The sequence below is a fragment of the Rattus norvegicus genome, chromosome 2, assembly GCF_021556685.1.
Source record: "Rattus norvegicus strain SHRSP/BbbUtx chromosome 2, alternate assembly SHRSP_T2T, whole genome shotgun sequence".
NCBI lineage: Eukaryota > Metazoa > Chordata > Mammalia > Rodentia > Muridae > Rattus > Rattus norvegicus.
Window position 1 is genome coordinate 29,517,077 of NC_141535.1, and position 27,520 is coordinate 29,544,596.

The 27,520-nt window shown below is 41.0% G+C and overlaps 1 protein-coding gene across 2 annotated transcripts in view; it reads right to left on the bottom strand.

Moving 5' to 3' along the window:
• Positions 1 to 293: 293 nt before the first annotated feature.
• The window catches only part of Polk (DNA polymerase kappa), a 60,251-nt gene continuing 33,024 nt past the window's right edge, over positions 294 to 27,520 (bottom strand). For both annotated transcript variants that reach the window (NM_138516.2, NM_001433859.1), the window contains 11 exon segments: positions 294 to 1,860; positions 2,033 to 2,066; positions 3,101 to 4,012; positions 6,210 to 6,381; positions 9,071 to 9,167; positions 10,838 to 10,870; positions 13,546 to 13,712; positions 15,221 to 15,345; positions 18,153 to 18,392; positions 21,914 to 22,067; positions 25,353 to 25,484. In NM_138516.2, the coding sequence (NP_612525.2) occupies positions 1,776 to 1,860; positions 2,033 to 2,066; positions 3,101 to 4,012; positions 6,210 to 6,381; positions 9,071 to 9,167; positions 10,838 to 10,870; positions 13,546 to 13,712; positions 15,221 to 15,345; positions 18,153 to 18,392; positions 21,914 to 22,067; positions 25,353 to 25,484 (2,151 nt within the window). In that variant the 3' untranslated portion in view covers positions 294 to 1,775.

Here is a 27,520-nt window from a genome sequence, read left to right on the forward strand (position 1 = left end):
GACACATACACACACAGACACACACACACAGACACACACAGACACACACACAGACACACACACAGACACACACAGACATACAGACACAAACACATACACACACACAAACACACACACACATGTAACAATATATAAAAAGAGGTCATAGATATGAGAGGGATTGAGAAGACAAGGGTGGAGTTGGAAGACAAAGCAAGAGAAGAAAATAATACAATATGCATGAAAAATTCTTAACTTTAAAAAATTTTAAATTATTATTAAATATTGTATGACATTCAATTAAATGTAGCATCTACATGAAAATAATTTATTTAATGTTGAAAACAACAAAAAATAAACTTCAGATGGAAGAAAATTATAAATACAGTAATAGCTATTTTTCAATACATTAAATCTGTTTCATTGCATTTAATTTGATAAATAGTTTATATAAGTAAAAGACAATCAATAACAATGCACCACAGTTTGGAACTGTTGTGGTGTGTGATATCAGGTCAGGGTCAGCTATGTCAGCAAGCTGTTCGCCCATTTTTAAGTCATCTAGCAATTAAAAGTCAGGTTAAGTCTCTGGCATACAAGGTCGGTCCTAAGGTCCCTCAAATATTTCTCTGTCTACAATAAATGCATTAAAATATGCAAAGACAAAACTATGAAAGAAGAGTCAGGTTTGTTTTCTTTTTCCTTTCTTTCTTCCTTCCTTTCTTTCTTTCTTTCTTTTTTTTTTTTTTTTTCTTTTGGGAGGTAGGGTTTCTCTGTGTGGTTCTGGCTGTTCTTTCTGGAACTCACTCTGTAGACCAAGCTGTCCTTGAACTCCGAGGTCCTCCTGCCTCTGCCTCCCAGTGCTAGGATTAAAGGCGTGAGCCACCACAAGCCAGCAGGAATCAGTTCTTAAAGCAGTAGCAGGAAGGGCTTTTTGATAAGAACCTGTGGGTGGCACTTCATCTGCAGCAACCTCTGAACTGCTGCAAAGCTTTCTTCCACAACCATTAACAGGGGCACAGAGAAGTAGCTACGGCAAGGGCAGCTTCAGAGCCGTCTATTTGTCCTAAAGAGGTGGATGAAAACCAAGGGACTTATCTTGTTTACTGCAGATCTGTAGCAAATATAACCGGGAAGAAATTAAATACTGCCATTTAAAGTACTGAGTTACAAAAACAATCTTGAGTTTCAGACTAAGCATTTCTTTATGCGAACCAAGTGCTTATTGATAAGTAAGACGATACAAATAACAATGGTTTGAGCCAGGCCTCTGAACACAGGTAATACTGTGCATCACTTCCTGAAGGGAGCAGCCATACCCACACCCTTTCTGTTAAGCTGAAGTTCTTCGTGGTGATCATGGCTAAATCTAATTACATCTGCTCATGAGAAGTACAATAGCATCAACGGCAACACGGTGGCTAAGCACTGAGGAGCTGACGCTAAGGTCACTACACATGGCTCAGAGTCCTTGTAAATATTTTATACTCATTATAAAATTATCTTCTGACCTCACTTCTTACGCTGTCTCTAATACGACTGATTTCCAACTGATTATATAAATTTCATTCCCAGTACATATATATATATATATATATATATATATATATATATATATATACACACACACATACATATATTAATATTCAGTCTACATTCTTAAAAAGGTCACGTGGGGGAGGTATTATTATTGCACTTGTCTTCCTTAAAGGAACATATTTAAAGTGAGGAAAAATAAATTCATTGACTATGAAAATAATAACTACAATTAAAAATGTTGATAAAATGTTCAAAGTTCATTTAAAAAATCCATCAAGGGTGTGTCTGGGATCTCGGGGTTTTGTTCTCTTCGATGTTGAGCCCTTTGTCTTCCGGCCTGCCCTGGAATGAGAAAGAACACACAATTCTTATGCAGAAGGATGGAAATATTTGGAAAGAATTCTGTAAAAACAACTTTTAAAATGTTACTTGGTTTGTTTAAAAAAGCAGAGGTGAGTCCCTAAAGCTCGAGCAAAACACGAGCTCTCTTTACTGAAGCTCAAGCCCATCATACCTTTTTGTCTTTCCTGAAGCCTTCTGAAGTCTGTCTGCAGGGGAAAGAAAAGCCAAGAAATCCCATGAAGGAAAAGATAAAATCATTAAAGAGCTATAAAAAATTATAGATCTAACAGATATTATACATATCCCAGACTAACTTTTAAAAGTATCGTTACATTAACTAGTGCACACACACACACACACACACACACACACACACGCATGCACGCACGCACACACACACACACACACGTGTGCACACATGAACACATGTATAGAGTGAGCAGGTAACTTTCCGAAGTCAGTTCTTTCCTTCCATTGTGTGCTCCAGAAATGAAGCTCAGGTTGAAAGGCTGGGCTGCGAGCACCCCACCCTCAGAGCCACACTGCCAGCGCCACAGAGTTGATTCTACAGTACTGTTTCTTTATAGTTTACCAGTTCTACTGGCATTAGACTTAATTTCTGCAATCTTGGTGCAGTCAGCATTACCAAGAAAGAAGGGAAAAAGGCTTCCTGGTTCTAAAAATAAAGCTAATTTGTGGCAGCATCCTGGCAGACGTTCCCTGAGGGAATTTCTTTTTTTTGATTGGGTCACTCAGATTCTTCAAACTTTTAACTTCATTCTATAATAAATCAAAACTAAACTGGAGTTTCCCCTCAATTCAAAAGCTCATTTTGACTTATTTCTAGCCAGGGTAAGGTAGGTAACAGTTCCTAAATGAGAGCAAACACAAGCTACCCTTTTAATAGAATACATTTCAAATGTATAGTTTTAGTAATTTTAATAAGACATATCCCTAGAAAATCACATTCCTCTTATTTTTTAAAATTTAATTTTAAGTGTATCGATGTCTTACCTACACATATGTCTGTGTGTGTGTGTGTGTGTGTGTGGTGCCTAAGGAGGCCAAAAGAAAAGAGGGTACCAGACTTTCTTGCCCTGGAGTTACAGATGGCTGTGAGTCACCATGTGCATTCTGGGGACCAAACATAGGCCCCACATAAGAGCTGCAAGTGCTCTTAGCCACTGGCCTGCCTCCCGTCCTCTCCCCAAAACATTCCTCTTAACGACTACATGCTCACCAGTGCTTCTCGTGCTCCCTTTGGGTTGCTTAACTGAATTAACTTCGCTGTTTCTCAGTTCTTGGATGATGCCTTTATTTAAGCAAATGTCCACGTGGATGTTGAAGAGGGTGAGATCAGACGTCTCTTGTTCTAGGTTACAAACGGGACAAACTAGAGCTCGTCCTGTCACTACCTCATCTGTACAGGGCTGGGCAGAGTCTTCCCTACTTAACGTGCTGACAGTTTCGTTTGCGGGTGACAGAGGGCAGGACTTGCCCTGACTATCAGGATATCCCTCCCCTTCGCTGTGATTATTCCCTACAGCGTCCATGCTTGCTGCTTTCGGCGATCTGTCTTCAGTCTCTGTTAGATCTGCACCATCTCCTGAGGTGATCTCTCCGTCTCCATGCCCCCGTTTCTCCCACAGTGGAACAGCACGGTGTGCCTGCTGACCAATGTCCGCAGACGAAGCATGTGAGTAACTGGGCATCTCTGAGTTCTCACTGGTGGACGGTCCATCGAGACATGCATCTACATGTTCATTAAAGGCTTCCAGACTGATGCCTTCTTGCTCCCTAAAGCAAACTGGACATATAAATGTCTGAGGGTCATTTGAATTCTCTGAGGTTTTGAAACTCTCGCTCATCTTCTTCAACGCTTGGGATGGTTCCAAGGCCTGTAAAGCTTGCTCACCCGCGATTTTACATCTGGGTGGGTCTTGACAGTTCGGGATCCTTTCTGATCGCTTTTTATCAAAGAAACTCTTCTTACGAGACGTTTCTAAGGGCTTTACGAGCTCAGTTTTGTCAGTTCTGTCTGCAGTACACCCAGTGGGTGACAAACCTTGGTTTCCAGCTTGTAAGAAGCCAATGATGCTCCTTTGTTGGTGCTTCCTGTCATCGTCGTTGGAGAAAGTAGACATCCGAACACCTAAATGAGACCAAAACCAGTCAGTCGCAAATTGTATAGACATTCACTCAAAACACGGACAAAGCATAGAAACAACACTATTATGACATGTCTAAACTAGAGAGAAATAAGTACCACGGGAGATGTACACACATATACAACATATGTTTTTAAGTGCTAAGGTTTGGGCTCATATATAGTCTTTCGAATGTTAGACGTATAATTTACCACTTAGCTACATTCTCAAACCAATATTTTCCAAATTAAAGGACATTGGCATCATGGCTGGTATTATGAAGAATAATTTACTTTGCTTTATAAAGCTGAGTATCAGTAAATGTTAAGAAGCTATTGGGTTTGGCATGATTATATAGAACTTTCAATGTCATTAACTAGAAAGTAATTAATTGGAGTCAACCACAGAGACTCGAGTGCTGATCTGTTTAAGAAGTGTTTCATTTTTATATGACAATTGAACAGAATATTCCCATATATCATCTGTTGTCATTCACAGCCGGTACCACACACACAAGACCATCACCCAAATGCTATCATTTACCTAAGAAATTCATCTTGATAGTTTTTATTCTATGAGTTTAGATGTAGTTATAAAGACATATATTCATCATAATGGAGGCATATACTGCAGAGGGATTTTAACCCAGCAACATGGCTACTCTGGCTAGAATACAGACACATTGTGGGCACACACCTTTAATCCCTCTGGCTGGGATACAGACAGATCTTAGTACACACCATTACTCCCAAACAATGAAGGTGAAGTTAGTCTGGAGAAGGAAGCACCCATGATTGAAAGTGGTGTCTAACTGAGTGTCAGACAAAGTGATGAATCAGAGAAAGATTTGACAGAATAGAATATGCCCGCCTCTCATGAGAACAGAGAGCAAAGAAGCGACATAAGAGGGGGCATGGCTGAGAGAGGGAAGAGGCAGGTTACCAAGACTGGGTGCAGAGAGAGAACAAGCCGAGGAAACGAGGAGCCAGGTCAGAACAGATTGCCAGATTGAGGCCCAAGCCGAGCAAAAGTCAGAGGCTGAGACAGAAGCCAGATTGACTCAGTCAGCCTGGAGAGGAGTTTGAGTCAGAACAGCTGAGTTGAGTGCCAGCCAGAGTTCAGAAAGAACTAGAAAGGGTGAGCTTCTCTGAGGCTTACTGCCTCAGCCATGACAATACACCAGGGGAATGAAAGTCACATCTACAATACACAGCTGTTTCATTAGCCCCAAGGCCTCTCTTTTCACTTTCCCCTCCAGCAGTACTGTCTTTCCTGCCTCTAAGGTTTTGTTTCCTTCAGGATGCCAATCATACGATACTGGCTTCTTAGACGTACGGTATTTCCTTAAGTTTCCTTCATGTCCTTTTGTAGCTCATTCACACACAGAACATTATTCTGTTGTCTGGACATACAGTTTATCAGTCCACTCAAGTATATCTTGCTTGCTTCTGAGTTTTAGGATTCCACAGAAAGTTTCTATAGACACGTGCTCTTTGGCTCTTTTTAATAGACTGCATGCAGTGGTCTCACTGTCCGCTTTCTCTCATTGTGAAAGTAACACTAACGAACCCCTCTTGGCACAGTCTCTTCCAGGTCACTAGGAAGCATGGCTTCCTGGTTTGCTCCCTACAGACAGTGGCTGGCAGTGTGGTTTCACAGTGTCATAATCTTGATTTGTAATTCTGAAATCCAAAATTTCTAAACCGTAGCACAAAATGATAAAGACTAAATTGGCATGATATAATTTAATGTCCCATAATCTAAATAACGAACTTGCTGTTGTTTAGTGACAGAAGCATCCACATGTTCTGTCACGGCGCTCCAGATCCCCGAGAGAGGATTACGGGATATAATCAGAACCCCGGATCTGTTTCTCAAATCTGTTAAGTTCTGAGTCGTGAAACATCATGCCTCAAAGACTTCAGACAACATAAAGATATGAACAACTGCCATTGGCTCAGACAGAATTGAAATTCCATCCTTCACGTGCATCCAGTTCCAGGAAGCTCTTAAACAGTTTTAGAAATAAACGGAGGGAAAAGATTTCCAAGTTGAATGCTTTGTCCTTTTATAGAGGGGGGCATTATTAAACATATAAGGGGGAAATAAATAAACAAATAAATAGAGAGACAGGAAGGGGGACACGGAGGGGGAAGGGGGAGGGGGAAGGGGGGAGGGGGAGGGAGCGGGAAGCCTACCTACCCATCAGTCTTAGCCGCAGGGGCTGTGGAGAGCCTGCAGTGACTTCTGTCCTTAGCAGCTCCTTGGCAACGGCAAATATGTCCTCTGCAGTAGAAATGGCGGACGGTACTGTAGATGCGCGGGTTTTTACTTCAAAATCCACATTCTTCAGCTTGATGGTGACAGTTCTGCCCTACAACACATGTGGCATGTTAACATGGAAAATTTCAGAGCTTGTAAAAGAAGACTGCAGGTTAAGGGAGTTTAGGGAGCCTGTTTGTATATAAGCATACGGAAGTGTAATCAGCTGCTTATAAAACTGTTATAATTATGAAAACTATCATAACTACAATCCATGTCTGAGAAATACCACTTAGCATATAATTACTATTCTCCCCTCAATTAATTAAAAATTACCTTTATATGAAGGGCAAGCTTAACTAATCACCTTTACTTTTTCTGTACATCTCCCTAAGGGTGATTCAGTGTTGAACGTCGCAGAGTGATTAGCCCACACTTACTGCATGACAGCCACATGCCAGAGTGCTGCGCCAGACACCTGCAAAGGTCATCTTTATGGCTAGTGTCTGGAGGACATGAGGTTTCAGTTGGGGAGGACTGATGACAACTGGTGTTTCCTTGGGTGTGTGTGGAAGCAACCGGCAGCTGTTTCACTTGAGGGTAAGTTCAGCTCCTGACTCATTTCCTGACTAAGAATTAGTAACTTCAGACAGCACGGCCCGCCAAACGTTCCCTTCACCAGGTGATGACTGTGACAGGAGAGTATGGGAAGGCCACTTCGCCTCTGTGCTATTCTTTCTAAACACCTACAGCCTATGACATGGGGCAAATGTGACAGTGGCATTCTATAGGCCACATGGCCACTGGCTATCAAGACTGTCAGTTTTACAAAGAGGGAAAGGCTATCACACTGGGAGAGCAACCTAGGGAGACAGGACAGTAGTCACATGTGGTTCTCTGGGGAGAATCCTGGAAGGAAATTGGTAGGAAGACAAGAGCAAGCCAAATGCCGTCTGAAGTTTGGTTAAGAGCAAGTGCTGATGTCACTTTCTAGTTTGACAGAATCTAAGGTGTATGAAATGTTAGCAATCGAGGGAGCTGGGTGAGAGGGATAACGGAAATCTCTGTATTCTTTTTTTTTGGTTCTTTTTTTTTTCGGAGCTGGGGACCGAACCCAGGGCCTTGTGCTTCCTAGGTAAGCGCTCTACCACTGAGCTAAATCCCCAGCCCCAAATCTCTGTATTCTTTTGGAAACAGCCCAGGAAATGTGAAATGATTCTAAAATTAAAGTCAATTAAAAAACTCAAAGATAAACCATTTTATACTCGAGTTAGAGAAGAGTTAGAAGTAAAATCGCTCCTCAAACACTAATTTTCTACAATAACTTTTTAATATTTTTGTACTGCACTTTTTAATAGCTAACTCAGGCTTGAGGGGACTGAGCAAATAGTCAATGTGGACCCTTCTGAAGGGAGATGGCAAACCCCGCAGTCCAGGGCATTCCTGGCTGCTGTTCACAGTGTGTTTAGCAACTACAATGAGCCCTGAAATGAGGTGCCCGTGATAGAAGGCCACTGTCTCAGTGTGCAAAGCCTTCTAGGATGAGCAGAAAAGGATCTATGCTCAGAGGACATCATAAACAGGCCTTCCCTTTACCTGCGTCTCTCCTGCCACATGACTCTAATGTAGCAGCAATGATCTAGTGTGTGACTGTAATGTAGCAATGATCTAGTGTGTGACTCTAATGTAGCAATGATCTAGTATGTGACTCTAATGTAGCAATGATCTAGTGTGTGACTCTAATGTAGCAATGATCTAGTGTGTGACTCTGATGTAGCAGCAATGATCTAGTGTGTGACTCTAATGTAGCAGCAATGATCTAGTGTGTGACTATAATGTAGCAATGATCTAGTGTGTGACTCTAATGTAGCAGCAATGATCTAGTGTGTGACTCTAATGTAGGAGCAATGATCTAGTGTGTGACTCTAATGTAGCAGCAATGATCTAGTGTAGGACTCTAATGTAGCAGCAATGATCTAGTGTGTGACTCCAATGTAGCAGCAATGATCTAGTGTGTGACTCTAATGTAGGAGCAATGATCTAGTGTGTGACTGTAATGTAGCAGCAATGATCTAGTGTGTGACTCTAATGTAGCAATGATCTAGTGTGTGACTCTAATGTAGCAATGATCTAGTGTGTGACTCTAATGTAGCAATGATCTAGTGTGTGACTCTAATGTAGCAGCAATGATCTAGTGTGTGACTGTAATGTAGCAATGATCTAGTGTGTGACTCTAATGTAGCAATGATCTAGTGTGTGACTCTGATGTAGCAGCAATGATCTAGTGTGTGACTCTAATGTAGCAATGATCTAGTGTGTGACTCTAATGTAGCAATGATCTAGTGTGTGACTCTAATGTAGCAGCAATGATCTAGTGTGTGACTATAATGTAGCAGCAATGATCTAGTGTGTGACTCTAATGTAGCAGCAATGATCTAGTGTGTGACTCTAATTTAGCAGCAATGATCTAGTGTGTGACTCTAATGTAGCAGCAATGATCTAGTGTGTGACTCTAATTTAGCAGCAATGATCTAGATTCTAATGCAGTGTTAAGGGTACAGAGCTGCCCTTCATCACCCTGGAGCCACACATTTCAGCATCACAAACTGCCCTTCATGGAGTGGCCTCATCCCAGACCTCACACACAGACGTCAGATCTGTTGTTTCTGACTGATGGGGATAGGAATGTCCTACTTTATTCGTCTCTAGCTTTAGTAAACGTGTGTTCTCTTCACGTAGAGTAGTAGCTCATAGTGAAAAACAAAACCAAGAACTAAAACCAACCCATCAATATCCAGTACCTTAAGTCCTTCCTTCTGGAGATCGTGGGCGAGCTCAGTGCACAGTTCTTGGCACAAGCTGTACTGTTCCTCTGTTTTATTGATCTCACTAAATGTCCTGGAGAAACAAGAAGGATGTTGGTGCCCAACGTGAATGCAGCTGAATAAATTTGGTAATGACAGAGTACATTCAAATAGCCTCGCACTGTAATTTCTTTGGCATAAAGTTTTCACATAACCTAATACATAATTAAGTAAACATATCTGAATAAACGATCAAAAGCCATGCGCACAAGCACACTGGTCACAGAAACCCCAATTTATGCTCTCTGCCTCTCTGTGTCTGTCTCTGTCTCTGTCCCTCTCTCTCTCTCTCTAAGACATTCACAGAGACCAACCTGCGTCTCCCTCCACAGTGCTAGGATTAAAGGCGTGCACCACCATGTCCATCCGTCACTCATTTTTAACCGCCATATTGTTGCTTTCTTTCTTTTTTTTTTTTGGTTCTTTTTTTTTTTTTTTTTTTTTTTCGGAGCTGGGGAATATTGTTGCTTTCTTATTGCGTGCTCTTCCGTATCGGGAAGCCAGCGTCTCAGACCTGATTGTGAACTGGGACCTGTCTCCCTAGTTCCACACTGAACTTGATGCCCTAACACATCTTTGAAAACCCAATTCGAGTTTTCAGAAAGAAAAAAAAAAAAAGGAAACCAGGTAGTGGTTCTTACATGTCTCAATAGAATGTTGTTGTTTTGAGGAAATAATTGAGGAACTTTAAAAAATACACACACTTCTCCCTAACCAAAGTTCCATTAAGAGTTCACGTGATTCCAAACAAGATTCTAAGCCCCCAACACTAGACACAACCTATGGGTTGTGACGCCTTTGGAGGTTGGTCATTCCTTTCATGGGGGTTACCGAGAACCATCGGAAAACACAGATATTTACATTCCGGTTCAGAACAGTAGCAAATTGAGAGTTACGAAACGTTAATGAAAACAGTTTAATGCTGCGGTCGCCACACTTGAGGAACTGTGCTCAAGGGTTGCAGCAGCAGCAGGAAGGCTGAGAGGTGCTGCCAGGCCTTCCTTTTCCAATACCGCCTCAGGCGCCTCCCTTTATCTGAAACACTTAAGAAGCGAGATTTGGACTGGGGTAGTTTTTGGTTTTAATTTGTTTTGTAATATCAGTTTGCGCACAGTGAGGTGTCCTGAGATGGCACCCTGCTTTGAGAACGGAAGTCATTGTTTTGTATACACCTTACACATACTGTGCCAACGATCTGTGTCTGACTGCGACCCGCCCCATAAAATGAGGAGCGAAGTTCCCTCATACAGCACAGCATCAGCACTCAGGAAGCCTGGGGACTTGGGACATTTCACACGTCAGAACTTTGTATCAGACATGCTCTCAACATATAACTTAAAACCTGTGCTCAGACACTGGCCATTATCTGAAGCTCCTGGAATGATCCCGTCTTAGGATTGTCAGGTAAACATTTAATTGTTCTTATAAAGAGATTAGAAGTCCCAAAGTGTTTAGTTTTCACGAAACAGGAGTAGCATCGGTATTAAAAAATACAAATGCTGGCCATGTTGTCCTGCTGTGAGTACAGCAACCAAAGAGTGTGTTGAGCTTCAGTTTACCTCAGGAGTGTAAGCTGCCAAAGCCTGTGAAGCTTTTTACGGTAGTGAGACTTTACTAAAAATGAACTTGAAACAGTTTAACATACACCACATATGTCATACGTCACGAACTTTATTTTTATTTACATAAAAGAACAAATATTACCTTTCAACGCTCATACTTTTCCTTTCTCCATCCCTTCAAATGAGAAAAAAAAAAGGTTTATTTCTATCTCAAAGAAAGCTGAGTGGCTTTTGGTCAATAAGAGAATTTAATATACTCGTTTTAACTAACTAATTAATTTTATGTGTATGTGAGTTTTGCCTGTACGTATGTCTGTACAGCGTGTGTGTTCAGTGCTCACAGACATGAGAAGAGGACGTTGTATGTCTTGAAACTGGAGCCACCGCCCATGAACCGCATGTGAATGTGCTAGGAATAGAAACCAAGACCTCGGGAACAATAGCCAGTGCTTTGAACGCTGAGCTGCCTCTACATCAACTCCCACCCCAACACTCTCTTTAAATGTGTCATTAAAACACTCTTACCTTACAAAACCCACTGAGGGTTTCTTTTAAATATAAAAATGAAACTGTCACTATGACACACATAGATAAGATGCTAATTTGATTTCATGTTCATAGACCGAGTATGTACAGTAGAAAAAATTAAAAATATACCTTGCTTCTATTAAAGTCTGAATACTAGAATACACAACTTATGAAAATTGAGGCAAGAGAAAAGCAGTTGTCAGGCACAGTGTACATGGATGTCCTACATAATTCAACACTGCTTCATTCGGGGGCTGGCACACCAAGTCCTCTCCTGCAGGTCACCCATGTCTCATTCAGAACCTGGTATAGAATGATGACTGGGAATCTAAATCAACTACTCTGACTGGACTCTAGCCACTCTGAAGGGGGCCACTGAACTAAAGAAATGGATGCAACGTGCTTTATTCATTGTGCAAATACTTAATGGATGTGCTCGGCCTAGACTGCTCAGGCACATGGAGAGAATAGTGAATAAAATATAAAATATACCCAGTGCTTGTCTTAAGACACTTACATCCCAGTGGATATAAACAAGGACGGACTGAACATGGGGCCCGAGGAGATAGCTCAGTCATACAGAACTTGCCCCACATGACCAAGGCCTTGGGTTTCAGTCCTAACAGTTCAAAAAATAAAAACAAAACAAACCCAATCAAGTGGAAGAAGGCCGGCCTGGTGGCAGAGTTGTATAAAAATAACCCCCGTTATATGGGGAGCCAAGGCAAGAGAACCACAAGTTCAAGGCCAGCCTGGGCTATACAGTTAAGTTCTAAATCACCTGGTTAATTTAAGTGAGATTCTATTTCAAAATAATACGTAAAGAGAGAGGGCATGAAGCTCAGTGGTAGAGCACATGCCTAACACATGTCTATTACAGATGAGCTGTACATGTTTTCATCTAAAATCCTTACCAGCCTCTAGATACCATAGAGTATACTGTATCAAACTATGTTATCTTTAAATCTATCTACTATCTATCTATCTATCTATCTATCTATCTATCTATCTACCTATCTATACCTTTAAGCATCTCTTTGATGAACCTATTTGGATTAAATAAGAAACTGGATCATTTACAGTGTTGTGATTTTATCTTCCATTATATGCTCTTGAGATCAAAATCTTTTAACTGTCACCTCAAGAGAGCAAAGGGGGCAGGATGTGAGAATGGTACCACCAGCTTTGCTGTCCAGTCTCCTCTCTGACAGACAGGGTCTCATTGTGTTTGTAGCCTAGGCTAGCCTCTAACTCATTATCAGACTTTGCAGGGTTTTTGTGTAATTAATTTTATCCATATCCTCTTTGATTTTATTGATATATATATATGTATATACAATATATGTATATGTAGATAGATAGATAGATAGATAGATAGATAGATAGATAGATAGATAGATATGAGAAGCCAGACATAATGGTATACATATCCAATGAACATTTAGGTAGGAGCATTGTAACCGGATCTCTCTACAGTCTCCCCTGATAACCTGACATCATAAGTCTTCTGAAGGCTTGCTAACAGGACAGAGAGTGAGAAATGCACTGCCTAGGATTGATGTTTATGATTTCCACTCTTCTCTCCTCCTTTTTATTCATCCACAAGAAGCCCGAGTGAGAAAGCGCAGAACTAAGTACAGGACTTTTACTTAGGTGTCCCACCTTCTAGGTCATGGTGGAGACGGTCACTACAGTTTGCATGGCCAGTTCCTTCTGGCCTCCAACTCTGGATGACCTTCTCAACCCCACATTGACCTCTGGTGTCCCTGATCATGCCCTCACTCTGCCTGACTTTCTTCGTCTGTTTCTTTGGTCATTTTTTATTTCTGGTGTGTAGACTCCAGCCAGGCAGGACCTTGCCCAACCCACTGTCACTAACTCCAGTGCCCACACCAGGGTCAACAAAGGCTCGGCGCTCACTCACTCACACACCTGGAGACTAAATGAACTGCAGCTAAGGGCTGTCAAAGAATCACGACATCTTGCTTACAGAATAAACTGTGAAATATAAGCCACCTGTCTTTCGTCAACAAACTGAACACCCACCTGTCACAGTCTGGGAACAACGGGACAAGCAGGGGACAGAAGTAACCACCATTCCTCTCACTCGACTTCCTCACTGCAGAAGCCCACATCTAGAAGTGAGACATTATCTCTTTTTCCCACAGGCAAACTGATAACCTTGGCTAAGACAGAGACTAAATTAAAGCAGTCCAAATGAACTTAAAATGCATTTTGAAATAGCCTTTATGTTGAAGGTTCAAACCAACACTGATAAATGATAATGAAAACGACAAAAGCCGAGTAAGTCTGTCCCCATACCTCGCCAGGTCTGTTGAACCCAGGCCCAGTGCAACATGAAGAAAATAGTGCCAGGATGACTCCGAGAAAAGGAGAGAAAGCAACGCTCTCTGTTGGTAGAGTTCTGTGCAAGTAACAATCCCGAGAGCCAGCAACATTTTCTCCGTAACTTTTCCTATTCCAGAAACCTAGAAGAGAATCCATATTTAGCAAAATCGAGTGTGGTACAGCATAGATGAACCCGTATTTATAACTTAGTGCGTGCGCACATGTCTGAAGGGGAAGGTTGTTGGTGCTGAGGCTTGAACTCAGAGTCCTGAACATGCTAAACAGTCAGCTGCTGAGTAACATTCCCAGGGAAGATTATAATCTTCCGTCGCTAACAAATGGTGTGATTATTTTCACATGTCGTGCAAGAAAACGGTCATTACTTTTGGTCACATAGCCTAATTTGGTAGAATTTTTTAAAGACGTTTTTCAAAAGACTTCTGTGGTCATACAGATTTTGGAAATGGTAGAGCAAACAAATGAAACTTTTTAGTATAATATTTATGAGTCTTTAATATGCTAATTCCTACACTCCAAAGGAATGTAGGATTTTGTCTTTAACAAAGTTAAACCAAAGTATTTCACCATCTCTAAAATAATAAAACTTTCTATAATTTAACAATGGAACTGTACACTACATGATAGTCTAGGGCCTGTTCAAAATAACAGACAAGATTGAACTTCTCTAAGTATCACTCAGTGTTCAAGGAAAAGGCTGCAGCAAAGTTCACAGTGTTAACGATTCCTGGACACTAGACACATGCAGTAGCTTTTTCTAGGACACGAATGGGTGTTCCGCTTTTTCTTTTTTTCCGGAGCTGGGGACTGAACCCAGGGCCTTGCGCTTCCCAGGCAAGCGCTCTACCACTGAGCCAAATCCCCAGCCCCAAGTGTTCCGCTTTTTAAAGTCCTAGTTCAAGTATTAGGTAAATTCAGATATTGGCGATATTTTAAAATCTCATTTAAAAATCATTACTTATACAATAATAATTTGAAAATCTTCATTATAAAAGTAAAGAAGATATAGAATATAAAAATTCAGAAGTTATAAATAACAAAATGTAATTTCTGGAACCCTGTGGGAAAATTTATCATTTCAGAGATGGTGAAGTACTTTGGCTCAATTTTGCCAAAAACAGAATCCTAACTCCCTTTGGAGTTCGCGCCCTCTCATCCGTCAGCACCTGGACTGGAGGCTACGACGACGGCACAGGCTATGGCTGCGGGCACTCCTGCATGTCCTCTCTCCTAGGTGGGGATGTACGTAAAGTCTGCCATCTCCTGCTTACGTCAAGCTCTCCCACAGCAGAGCTTCTTGAGCATTATTTTCAGGGTTCCACAGGAAGTTTCACGTGCACATTCAACCACCCGGCAAAGTTCTCACATGCTACCTATGGTTCTACGACTATTCAGCCGAGGTAATTACTGTCAGCCAAGGGTTCTCAACCTTCCTAATGCTGTGACTCCTTATACAGCTCCATATGCTGTGGTGACCCCCAAACATATGCTACTTTTATAACTCGTAATATGAAGATCTTATATGCAGGATATCTGGTATGTGACTCCCAGAGGGGCTGAGAGGCTCTGGGACTCTGGCTCCTCTGCAGAATTCAGGGTACACACATGATAGCTTTCCCTAAGACCTTACCTTTCGAATAGGCAAGTCCTTGATGAAGTCCATCACTGCGCTCCTGCTGGGGACGATCTGGTACTGTCCATTTGGTTTATTCTTATCACTGCACACTTTTGCTAACATTGTATTAGGGGCGATGCCTTAAAAAGAAGAGCATTCCAGGGTTGGGGATTTAGCTCAGTGGTAGAGCGCTTGCCTAGCAAGCGCAATGGGTTCAGTCCCCAGCTCCAGGGGGGGGGGGAGGGCATTCCATTCACCCCAGAAAGCTGCTCCAGGGAGTTAATTATGCGATAAGAAAACAAAAGGTGAAGGCAAGTGCTCTGGCTGACACTGAAACACGACATTCATTTGACATTCATTACTTATGACTGTACTAGGAATAAAGGATCGCTTTAGCGGATTTTTAACTATTTCTCAGAAAAGATCAAGAATATAGTTTATGGCTGAAAGAAAACAGGAAAACAGGTCTACAGCACTCCTGACACACAGGCTTATAGGACAGTCTAGCCACGGTCAGAAATAGCAGAACAAAGTAACAATAGAGATAATCTGATGGCGAGAGGCAAGCGCAGGAACCCAAGCAACAGAAACCAAGACTACATGGCATCATCGGAGCCCAATTCTCCCACCAAAACAAACATGGAATATCCAAACACACCAGAAAAGCAAGATCTAGTTTCAAAATCATATTTGATCATGATGCTGGAGGACTTCAAGAAAGACATAAAGAACTCCCTTAGAGAACAAGTAGAAGCCTACAGAGAGGAATCGCAAAAATCCCTGAAAGAATTCCAGGAAAACACAATCAAACAGTTGAAGGAATTAAAAATGGAAATAGAAGCAATCAAGAAAGAACACATGGAAACAACCCTGGACATAGAAAATCAAAAGAAAAGACAAGGAGCTGTAGATACAAGCTTCACCAACAGAATACAAGAGATGGAAGAGAGAATCTCGGGAGCAGAAGATTCCCTAGAAATCATTGACTCAACTGTCAAAGATAATGTAAAGCGGAAAAAGCTACTGGTCCAAAACATACAGGAAATCCAGGACACAATGAGAAGATCAAACCTAAGGATAATAGGTATAGAAGAGAGTGAAGACTCCCAGCTCAAAGGACCAGTAAATATCTTCAACAAAATCATAGAAGAAAACTTCCCTAACCTAAAAAAAGAGATACCCATAAGCATAAAAGAAGCCTACAGAACTCCAAATAGATTGGACCAGAAAAGAAACACCTCCCGTCACATAATAGTCAAAACACCAAACGCACAAAATAAAGAAAGAATATTAAAAGCAGTAAGGGAAAAAGGTCAAGTAACATATAAAGGCAGACCTATCAGAATCACACCAGACTTTTCGCCAGAAACTATGAAGGCCAGAAGATCCTGGACAGATGTCATACAGACCCTAAGAGAACACAAATGCCAGCCCAGGTTACTGTATCCTGCAAAACTCTCAATTAACATTGATGGAGAAACCAAGATATTCCATGACAAAACCAAATTTACACAATATCTTTCTACAAATCCAGCACTACAAAGGATAATAAAGGGTAAAGCCCAACATAAGGAGGCAAGCTATACCCTAGAAGAAGCAAGAAACTAATCATCTTGGCAACAAAACAAAGAGAAGAAAAGCACACAAACATAACCTCACATCCAAATATGAATATAACAGGAAGCAATAATCACTATTCCTTAATATCTCTCAACATCAATGGCCTCAACTCCCCAATAAAAAGACATAGATGAACAAACTGGATACGCAATGAGGACCCTGCATTCTGCTGCCTACAGGAAACACACCTCAGAGACAAAGACAGACACTACCTCAGAGTGAAAGGCTGGAAAACAACTTTCCAAGCAAATGGTCTGAAGAAGCAAGCTGGAGTAGCCATTCTAATAACAAATAAAATCAATTTTCAATTAAAAGTCATCAAAAAAGATAAGGAAGGACACTTCATATTCATCAAAGGAAAAATCCACCAAGATGAACTCTCAATCCTCATCTTCGGTTGGTTTATATACAAGTGTGCAATTTCTAGGCTTGAAAGTAAAATGATGCTATCTGGTGCTGGATAGAGGAGCCTTATTTTTTATTATGGCAGCTTGCTATTTTTGTAACATGGTGATTTGGTTGAACACAATAAAGTACAGTAGTAACTGAAAAAAAAAGAATATAGTTTATGATGTTTAATTTTTAAAACCTTTTTCTCAACGTAGAACTTCTACATCAAAAAATTAAGTATTCCGACTTACATTAAAAGCAATAACAATATAAAACCTTTAATCTTTATCGCTACAAAGCAAACACCACACTTGTTTTACAATTCTAGGAGTCTTATCAAGACAATTTATAGTAGGTGTACCTAAATACATTCATTAATAGTTCATTTTGGTTTTTATAGATACTTCCCTAAAGTCAATTATGGTTTGGAATAAAAAGCATTAACCCAATCACACATATGTGACTTTAAGACAAGCAAGCGGCTTTTGACAGATGGTGCAACCATTGTTAGTTATGCTAAGGCCACGATGCTCCTAGGGCTTGTAAACATGGAAACTGGGGGACATTGTTGGCTGCCTTTCCCTTTTTTTGTTTTTCGTTTTTTAACCAGATGGTCTTATGTTGCTACACTGCAAGTTGATCTTTCCTTGGTGGAAGCAAGGAGAGGTTCGCCAACCTGCATTTATGCTGGCTTACCTCCTCCAAAGCAGTCTAGGGCAAGTGCCAATCAAAAGTGCTGTGGAAATCCAACGAAAATATATTTTGCACTTAAAGATCACAATTCTAGACTTAATGATGGCTTTTGGGCCTTGGGCCACAGGCTTTTTTCTTAATTACAGCTTACCTGTGGCTGAGCAAGCCTCAGGAGGTGAAAGTTACCAGTCGTCATCTGCTTACAGTGAGAACAGCTAGCGTTAATATCCCTTTAAATAAATACCTGCGCTGGCTGTTAGCGTTGTTTTCTGTTCAATTCTGAAGCGAATTTCCTTTACCACTTCCTCAGCTGATGTTCCAAAAACAACTGGATTTTGGGCTATTTGAGGATTGTTTTGTTCTTCAGAGTTCAGTTGGAAAGGACTTCCTTGGGGTTGCAAATCAGGAGGGCTATCTTCAAAAAGCAGTGGGGAGATGGAGCGCTCCCGCTCAGTCAGCTCATCAGCTTCCTGCCGGGGTGTGTCTAAATCACACACAGGAACAGCACGTCAGCTTCATTTTAAGAAGTGCACACATCTTAAGTTAGGTCTCACTCTATTCTTTCACTTCCTCAATGCTTTCCCAGCGCATCCCAGTCCACTGTGTAATTCTCTTTCTGCTCCCACCTTTCTGTGTGCGCACACTTGTCTGTCTGCTTGCAACAGTCTACCAGCCCACACTGGCCTTGAACTCCTGACGGTTGCTTCCAAGTCATCTACTAGTGGGGTTGCAGGCATCAGTGCCCGGCTCTCCCCACACCACAGAGGACACAAGCAGTTTAGTTGTCTTCCTAGGATCCATGGTAACAAACGCTACCTATCATTTATCTTTTGTAGCTATTTAATACAAACAATGCTGTCTGAGTTTCCTCAAAAAGAGCGGCATCCATTTCCTTAGCACAGGTTTTAAAGGCAACATTTTAGGCACAACCCATTAACTTACGACATCCACTCCTTTTTCTATAAGAAAGGAAATATTTTTCACTTTACTTTTCTATAAGGAGAAAAAGAACCTTCTTAAGTTAGAGTTAGGAATGAGGAGGAAATGCATTAAACAATAGGACTAATTGCAAACAAAATTAAACCTTGCTTTAGGAAAAGAGGGAAAAAACTCTGAGTCCCAGGATAGCCAGAGCTGTCTCTTAAAAAGAAAGAAAGAGAGAGAGAGAGAGAGAGAGAGAGAGAGAGAGAGAGAGAGAGAAGAGGATGAGGAGGAAGAGGAGGAGGGAAGGAGGGAGGGAGGGAGGGAAGGAGGGAAAGGAAAGAAAGAAGACAGATATTAAGAAAGTGTTTAAAGATAAGTAAATAACGTAACGGTAGACTTGACTAGTTTCGACCTTTAACTATGGCGTATGAGTTACTTTAAGGTAGAGTCATCTGAATCCACCAGCCAGACTCAGTACAGCCTATTCTTAACACATCTGTGCCTTAGGCCGTTTTCATTTTCACATTCTGATTTTTAAACTTTAGAGTAAGGGATACCTAGAAGCCCTTTCTTCCAATCGGATGAACAGAGGTCAAGGAGGAGGGCTACAGCCAGAATGCAGGCCAGGTACAGCCTGGTCAGGCTCCCAAGTCCCTCTGAAGAAAAGGTGCTGTCTCTGGTGCACTGCCAGAGCCGCTACAGAGAGGGAGCAGCAGCCATCTTTTCACCCTCAGCTGTACTTTACTTCTGTGTGGCCTGCCTGGGTAACCTCCTGAAAGAAACACCTTCACACTCTCCATAACTGAAGCTGCCAGAGCAACGGACCCAGACTATAGCGCTCCATGTAAATTGCAAGCACTCAAGGGCGTAGCGTTTGAATTTCCTACACAGCCTGACACTTGCCAGCTAGATTTGTACGGCAAAGCAGAAATAAAACAATGCTTAATATTCTGCTTGCAAACAAAGACAGTAGTTCGCCACCTATTTCTAGAGATAAAGAATCTTTTATAAAAGGGCAAACGGGAAGACGTCTGACTTTAAAGAAAGATCCATCAATCACCTGCCACTTGCAACACCCTGTAAATACAAGGTTTGCTATCATAAGAGTGCAGCCTACAGGGAATTATGTCTAAGAGACAAAAGGCAAATCATTTCATCGGCTTAAGAACATGAAATACGCGAAGAGAGCACTATGCAAACAAGCAGACTGTTGTGACGTCACCTCAGCGTCGTCAGCATAGACATTGAAAGAGTATCGGCAGAGGTGAGTCACTTACCTTAAGCCTAAAGCACTTTTAAACACAAGGCAAGAGTTAAGGGGGTGATTAAAATCAATCAGTGATTTCCATCTCTCCTTCTCTCATAGATGCTAAGGAACTAACAGAATGAGGTTTGCAAGCGTCAGACTTTTTACCTCCTGTGCCCAAACAATAAGGTTACACACACCAAAAGAGCAAAGTCTTTTTGTTGTTGTTCCAAGCTTCTGTGTCCAGAAACTATTATTGTTTTTCTGATGTTTCCATCAAAGAAGAAAAAGAGACACCCCCCGCCCCCAGGAAATAAGATAATCAGGCTTTGATTTGATGCTGTATTAAACTTGCTGCAAACAAGGCGAGCTCCTAACAGTGTGAGGCTTAGAATCTGATACTACTGGGTGTGGTGGTGCAAGCCTTTAATCTCAGAGTTTGAGGCCAGCCCAATCTACACAGTGAGTTCCAGGACAGGCAGTGCTCAGAACTATGTAGAAAAACCCTGCCTCAAAAAACAAAACAAAAAACAAACAAAAAATTGCGTTTCCATCGTTCACCCATTATTTTTGTTCAAGGAATGTTGCGAGCCTGTTTGCCCACCACTGGCTAGCCAGCCCCTCTGATGCTGTGAATAAGATACACACATGAAATGTGGCTGTGGCGTGTGCATGAATCCCCTTGGGTCACCTTTACAGCTGGGTAAACTTTATGCATGGATTCAAGACAGGTCAGACATCTGAAGTAATAGCCCATTTGGCAAGGGTCTGGAGACAGAATGTGTAACATCTGAATGTTTCACGGTATCGTTTTGGATGAGTAATACAAGGATTGCTTCAAAACTCTGTGGAGTCCTGAATCCTTTACTAGAGTAGAAGAATCCTGGAGTCTGGGGAGATGTCTCAGTGGGCAAAGAGCTGGGCAGGCAAGCCTGAGGACCTGAGTTTAGATCTACAATACCAGCATAAGAGCTAGGCATAGTGGACGTAAAGGTGACAGGAGGGACAATGACAACAACAACAGATCCCCAGAGACCTTGCCTCAGAAAAAGATTAACATAGAAGACATCCAGGCCTATTGCTGCCGCTCCCCTACGTGTTACAGCAAGATCTATGATGAAGAAGGGAGCGGAGTTCATGAATGTGTGCAGGGTGGAAAACAGCCACAGTACTGTGCTAGAATTAGATTATAGAAAACCTGGGGAACAAAGAACAATAAAATCACCAAAGGTTTTGGTGTGTTTGGGGCTAAACTTTTAAAAAATCTGATTCCTATCAACAATAACAAGAAAAACCACTTTAAACAGAGAGTTTCCTTCACTTCAATGTAATCTAAATGCTTTGATGTTAAGAAAATAACTGTTTTGCAAATAGTCTGAAGAAGTCTGTAAATTCTTAAAATCTGGAGATCTAACATTTTCATCTGAGTTTAAAAGAGATTGCATATAATTAATTAAAAAAAAAACCCGCTGTTACTCTTTCCTGCTCTTCCCTTCTTGCTCCCGCTCTTTCCCCATTCCCTTCCCCCCATCTCTCTCCATGTGCTCATGGCCAGCCTCGACCCCCCAACCCTGCCTTTCTCTGCCTCTACTACCCTCATGACTCCCCTTCTCGTGCCCTGAATAAACTCTTATTCTATACTAAAAAAAAAAAAAAAACAAAAACAAAAACAACAACAACAAAAAAACAAAAACAACAAAAAATCCCCCAAAAAACCATCGGTATATTTTGTTTCTGATTTTTCATTTTTACAAAGATTAATCTTATTATATAAGTTAGTTGGTTAATTCAAAGAGCTGTTTTCTATTAGTTGGTCGTTTAAATATATTGCTTACCAATTTTTCTACAGTTTCCCATTTTGATGAAATATCTTCTTTTGTCCTCAGGCCAACCTTGCCTTTCCTGTAAGTGCTGTGTTATATTCAAGTAGGCCTCGTCCAGACTCATGGCCATAAAATTGGGATCATATTCAGCGAGTATCTCCTTAACCTTCAAAAAGAACAACAGCAAGAAAGTCCAAAATGTGCTGCCACAGCAAAGCCTCCTGTCTTATATATCTGAGAAGAAGCACGAAATATTCTTACTTTGCAACTATATTAATGATCCTACAATCAATATCTCGTGGATTTAAGGAATAAATAATTTACTACCAGTGGATATTTGTCAAATTTTCTCTTGCATTTAAATAGATCCCAAAGGCAGAAGACCATGAAATAGCTTCATCTGAGGCAACCTGAATCCAGCATCCTATATCTAGAAACACAAGCAAGCCAAATCAATCTCAGACAGCATTCTGGTAGGAGCAGGAAAAAATGACTGAGCTTTAAAGTCATAGTCAGAAGGAGCAGGCAAGACTGTTCTCTTCGTGTCTGTCTGTCTGTCTGTCTGTCTGTCTGTCTCTCTCTCTCTCTCTCTCTCTCTCATTTCATTTGTGAAGATGATTGTTCGCTTTAAACAGGAACGTAAAGCACTACCATACTTTAGAGAACAGTACATTTCAGTTAATTGTGATAATATGAACAATACTCATAGAAATAGAGCTATAATTCACAGTACTGTGGACTGGGGAAGATGGTAGATCCATAGAATGATTCCATGTTTACATTACGTGATAGACAAGGTTTGGAGTTGCAGCATGACATGGAAGACATAAACGAAGATTAGAATCATAGCTAATATCATTCAGAAATCCGTTTCCTATGGAATAGAGTTATGGCACTAAAGCACGGAGGAGTGTTTCTGCTGTTGGTCTTAACTACTAAAGAATTAGCTGCCATAAGAGGGAATGGTTGCCAAACTAACATACCATAGACAAGGGCTTCGCTGAATTCTTCTTCTAACATTGAAAAGCTGTCCTATCTCTAGAAAACTTTTTGTTTTATATAAAAAACTGTTCTATCTGAACACAGTCATGAACAACGAAGGGCAAATTTAGAAAATAGTGATGTGAACTAGCATACTCTTATTCAGAGTGTCTTAAATAGCTTTGTTCTGGTAGAGGAAACCAGTCTGTAACAGATGCAAACAGTATCTTTCTAGAGAAAGCGACATTCTGGAAGGTTTGTACCTGCAAGCCTATTTGACTGACTGAGATGCTCCCTGGAGATGTCGCTCAGACCTCTCAGTGCCTGTTTATGGGGCACTGCCACAAGAACTAAAATAGACTGTTCCCGGAAACACCAAGCACTTAGCTCTAAGAACAGAAAAGTTATCCTGATGTTTGGACAAAACAGAAATGGACGATCCTTAAACTCACTACCCAGGCCAGGAACATTAATGTTTCAATACAGGTAAAACTTACTTGGTATATTAACTAGATAGATACTGCTCAAATTTGAAGATGTTTTTCTAACTTACACAAATAATCAGATGACATTGACAGATAACTGAAAATCATTTAGCACCATAGTTATACCATCAGAAATTTTACTGTGTAGGATTCAAGAGCTTTCTTCCAAAATCTTTTTATGATTTTTTAAATTACCAAAGCCTGTACTTAATAGAGTATTTATTTTAATTATAAATACAGAACAAACAACTATCAAAGGTATGCTCCTTTTGCCTGCCACGTTTTCAGAAGTAAGCATAAAGCAATGGATTTAACAAACTGTTTCAAGTGAATAAAACTGTCTTAATATAGGGATGATATTTCTAGGGAAAATGAGTAGAATAAAAATAAGTGGATTTGGGTTGGGGATTTAGCTCAGTGGTAGAGCGCTTGCCTAGCAAGCGCAAGGCCCTGGGTTCGGTCCCCAGCTCCAAAAAAGAAAAAAAAAAGTGGATTTGAAGCTCCCTTGCATGTCTAAATGGTAGTGAGTACCGTGCCAGGGCTGCAGAGATGGCCCAGCAATTAAGAGCACACACTGCTCTCCCAGAGATCCAGAGCTCGGCTCCCAGCCCCCATCCAGGTGTCTCACAGCCACCTCTCAGTCTAACTCCAGGAAATTTACTGATGTCATAGACATCTGCACACGTATGCCTACCACAAAAAGGCACACACACACACACACACACACACACATATATATATATATATATGTGTGTGTGTGTGTAATTAAAAATTAATAAAAATATATCTTTATATCAAGACAGACAGATTCTTCATCCTCCTCTCCCTCCTCCCCCTCCTCCTCTTCCCCCTCCTCCTCCTCTTCTTCCTCCCCCTCCTCCTCTTCCCCCTCCTCCTCCTCCTCCTCTTCTTCCTCCCCCTCCTCCTCTCCCTCCTCCCCCTCCTCCTCTTCCTCCTCCTTCTCCACCTCCTCCTTCTCCACATCTTCTATTCTTCTTTGATACAATTTCATAGAGCTCAGGCTGGCCCATAATGACTAAGTAGTTGAAGCTGGCCTCCACAGAACAGGATTACAGGTCACGCTCACACAGTAGTCTGTGACCACTGCCATTTTATAAGAGCAATCTAAAAGTGGTGCACTCTTTGATTTTAACTCAGGGATTCAGTCTCCACTCTGTATGATAGATCAGTTTTAATGAAAATAGAAGAATGATACCTTTTCACATGGACAGTTCAGAGTTTTCCTGAGTAAATAAATCTCGATACTTTACTCTTTTCAAAGTACGGGAGCATCCCCTTTTCTGAAGGTCTACTGGGCATTACATGGTCACATAGCTGGGAAGACTACGAAGCAAGCAAAGCCACTAAGCAGCTAAGTGAGTTTTGTTTAGAAGCAGAGACGGGCGTGGGGACTCATGCCTGCAACCCTAGCACTCAAGAGCTAAGCTTAGTCTGAGCTACACAGTGAGTTCCAGGCTTGTTCCAAACAAGCAACAAAAAATAACAATTAAAAATTTATTTAGAATAGATTGAAGTTATTAATGGTGAACATAAAGGTTCTATATATTAGAAATATTAGACTGTTCTAGAAAAAATTTATACATGGAGAAAAATATTGAAAATTAATGTTGTTATAATTATTAAGGCTATGCAAAATTTTGAGGGATTATAGAGGTTTGACAGATTGAGAGTAGATGAAAAATACACGGAAGACAAACGGTCGGGAGACAGACAGGGTGGTTTCTGCATATTGTACACAGCTTGACATTCACTATGGTAAGACCAAAAGGAAACAACGGTGTGTTCTGCAAACTATTCCCAGCTCACCATGCACTGTAGGTGAGACCAACAGGAAACAGGGCGGTGTGGTCTGCAAACCATACCCATTCACTATAGATAGGCCGACCAATCCCTGACAGGCTGAGGCATATGGAGTTGCCCAGGTGACAGAAAGGCATAAAAGGGTAGGGGTGAGACATCCTTACCTCCTTACTCACAGCTCTATACTTGTCAAAGTTTGGGGGCACTATAATAAGTTGTGGGCAGAGTCTCTTGGCAATAAATCCTGGCATGGCTGCGCGAACCCCAAACCTCCTTGCGTGGTAATTTGAAGTAGCCTGAAAGAAAATGGACCGCAGAGGGAAAAATAAACAACCCTAAGTGGACACATCGATTGGGGCATTCATAAGAAACACATTACTGATATGCATTCTCAATTCAAGGGCATTTCTTTTATAAGCTGCTGTCTTGAACCACATCTTGACTTTCTTGAAAACCGTGACCCTGTCTCACTGTTACTTCTAAATTTATGGCATGATATCAGGTAATAAGCAGGACTGAACAGTGAAAAACTCTTCAAAGTGGATGTGGGGGTGGATAGCTGTAATTCCAGCCATTAGGAGTCTAAGGCAGGAGAACGACTGGTTTGAGGTTCAAGGTCACCCAGGGACAGCAAATAATGGCTTTAAATAATTTAATTAAGCTTCAACGGTTTTAATATATACTGCATATATTATATATACACATATATTATATACATATATGTAATATAGTATATACCTAGGCCTGGATGGTAGTGGAACCAATATGGAGCTAATAGTAAATAAAATGGAATGGTTATGAAGTGATAGGAAAAGACCAATAGCACACGTATTATGTGAGGTAACACGGATAGCAAGTATGAGTATAATATAATGCAGGAAGACGGTCTCTGTTTAAACTGTTTGGGACTGGAAGCATTTCATATTTAAGTTTTTATATTTGGGAATATTTATATAGGTTTTTTTTCTAGTTAACCATCCTTGATTGGGAAGTCTGAAATAAAAAATGTTCCAAAACCCAAAACCTTTTTGTGCTTGTGTACATATATGTACACGTGTTCATGTGTATCCATGTGCATGTAGGTGAAGGCCCCAAAGTCAAAATCTTTAAAAATGTATTTCGTATGTTTTGGGTTAGACACGCTCAATCAGTAGTATACATTTGTCCTATCTGAAAATATTTTTTTTATCAGAACAATTAAAGGCCTAAAATCTGATCAACAATATTATGTCTCTAAAACGAAGTGCTTAAAAAATTAAAAAAGGACTTTAAAATTGAGTTTTTCTTTTTTTTTTTTTTAAGGCTTGATTTTTTTTTTCCAAAAACACTTTGGCTAGGAAATGAGATTTAAAAGTATGAGAATCGGGGCTGGGGATTTAGCTCAGTGGTAGAGAGTTTACCTAGGAAGCGCAAGGCCCTGGGTTCAGTCCCCAGCTCCGAAAAAAAGAACCAAAAAAAAAAAAAAAAAGTATGAGAATCAAAAAATGAGAGTGTTTAGTAAATCCTGCTCATGATGGTGTTTGCCAGTGGTCCTGGTCAAAGTGCAGGACCGCAATATCATTTACAGCAAAGTTTAATAATGAATGGAGCCTTTGTTTGGAATCTTAGTGAGTGCTAGAGAAATGCAGGCCACATCTATCAAATGAAGGAATTATTTCAGAAAAAAAAAATCAGATTTCCTTTAATCATTTTGAAAATCCATTAAAAAAACCTCTTGACAGAACTCCAAACTATTCTGATCCTTACCCAGTGCTCTGGAAGAGAAAGTGCAGATGGCGCTAGAAAGGCCAAGCAGTGCTTTAAATAAATCAGTCTTGAGGCCAGCGAGATGGCTCCGGACTCCAGTAAGAACCGGCTGCTCGTGAACAGAGTCTAGGTTCAGTTCCCACACCACGAACCCACACCACGGCCCATAACCATGGCTGCTCCATTTCCAGGAGACCCAGTGCTCTCTTCTGGCTTCAGGAGCCCCCAGCCACCAGAAGCAGTTAATTGTATAGACATAGGTGCAGGCAAAACTCTTAGATACATAAAGCAACAGCTTATTAATTCTAAGTAAATCCTCTGACACTGATATGGAAGCTGGATCTAATGAAGAAGCAAAGTTTTACAAGGTCGAGTGCCTCACATCTTGGGTTTACACCTTCACTTAACTCTTCTCAGGAGGTGGAGCGTAGTTCCTGCCCAGCCTCCTACAACAATGAGGAAGGGATGGTGCTGTGGGCCCTGCAGCCTTCGTCCTGAGAGCGGCAGCTTCCACTTGGGAAGCTTATGGCTCTGCAATTACTGCAAAGTACATAGAACATGTTAAAGGGTAAATCACAGTACTCAG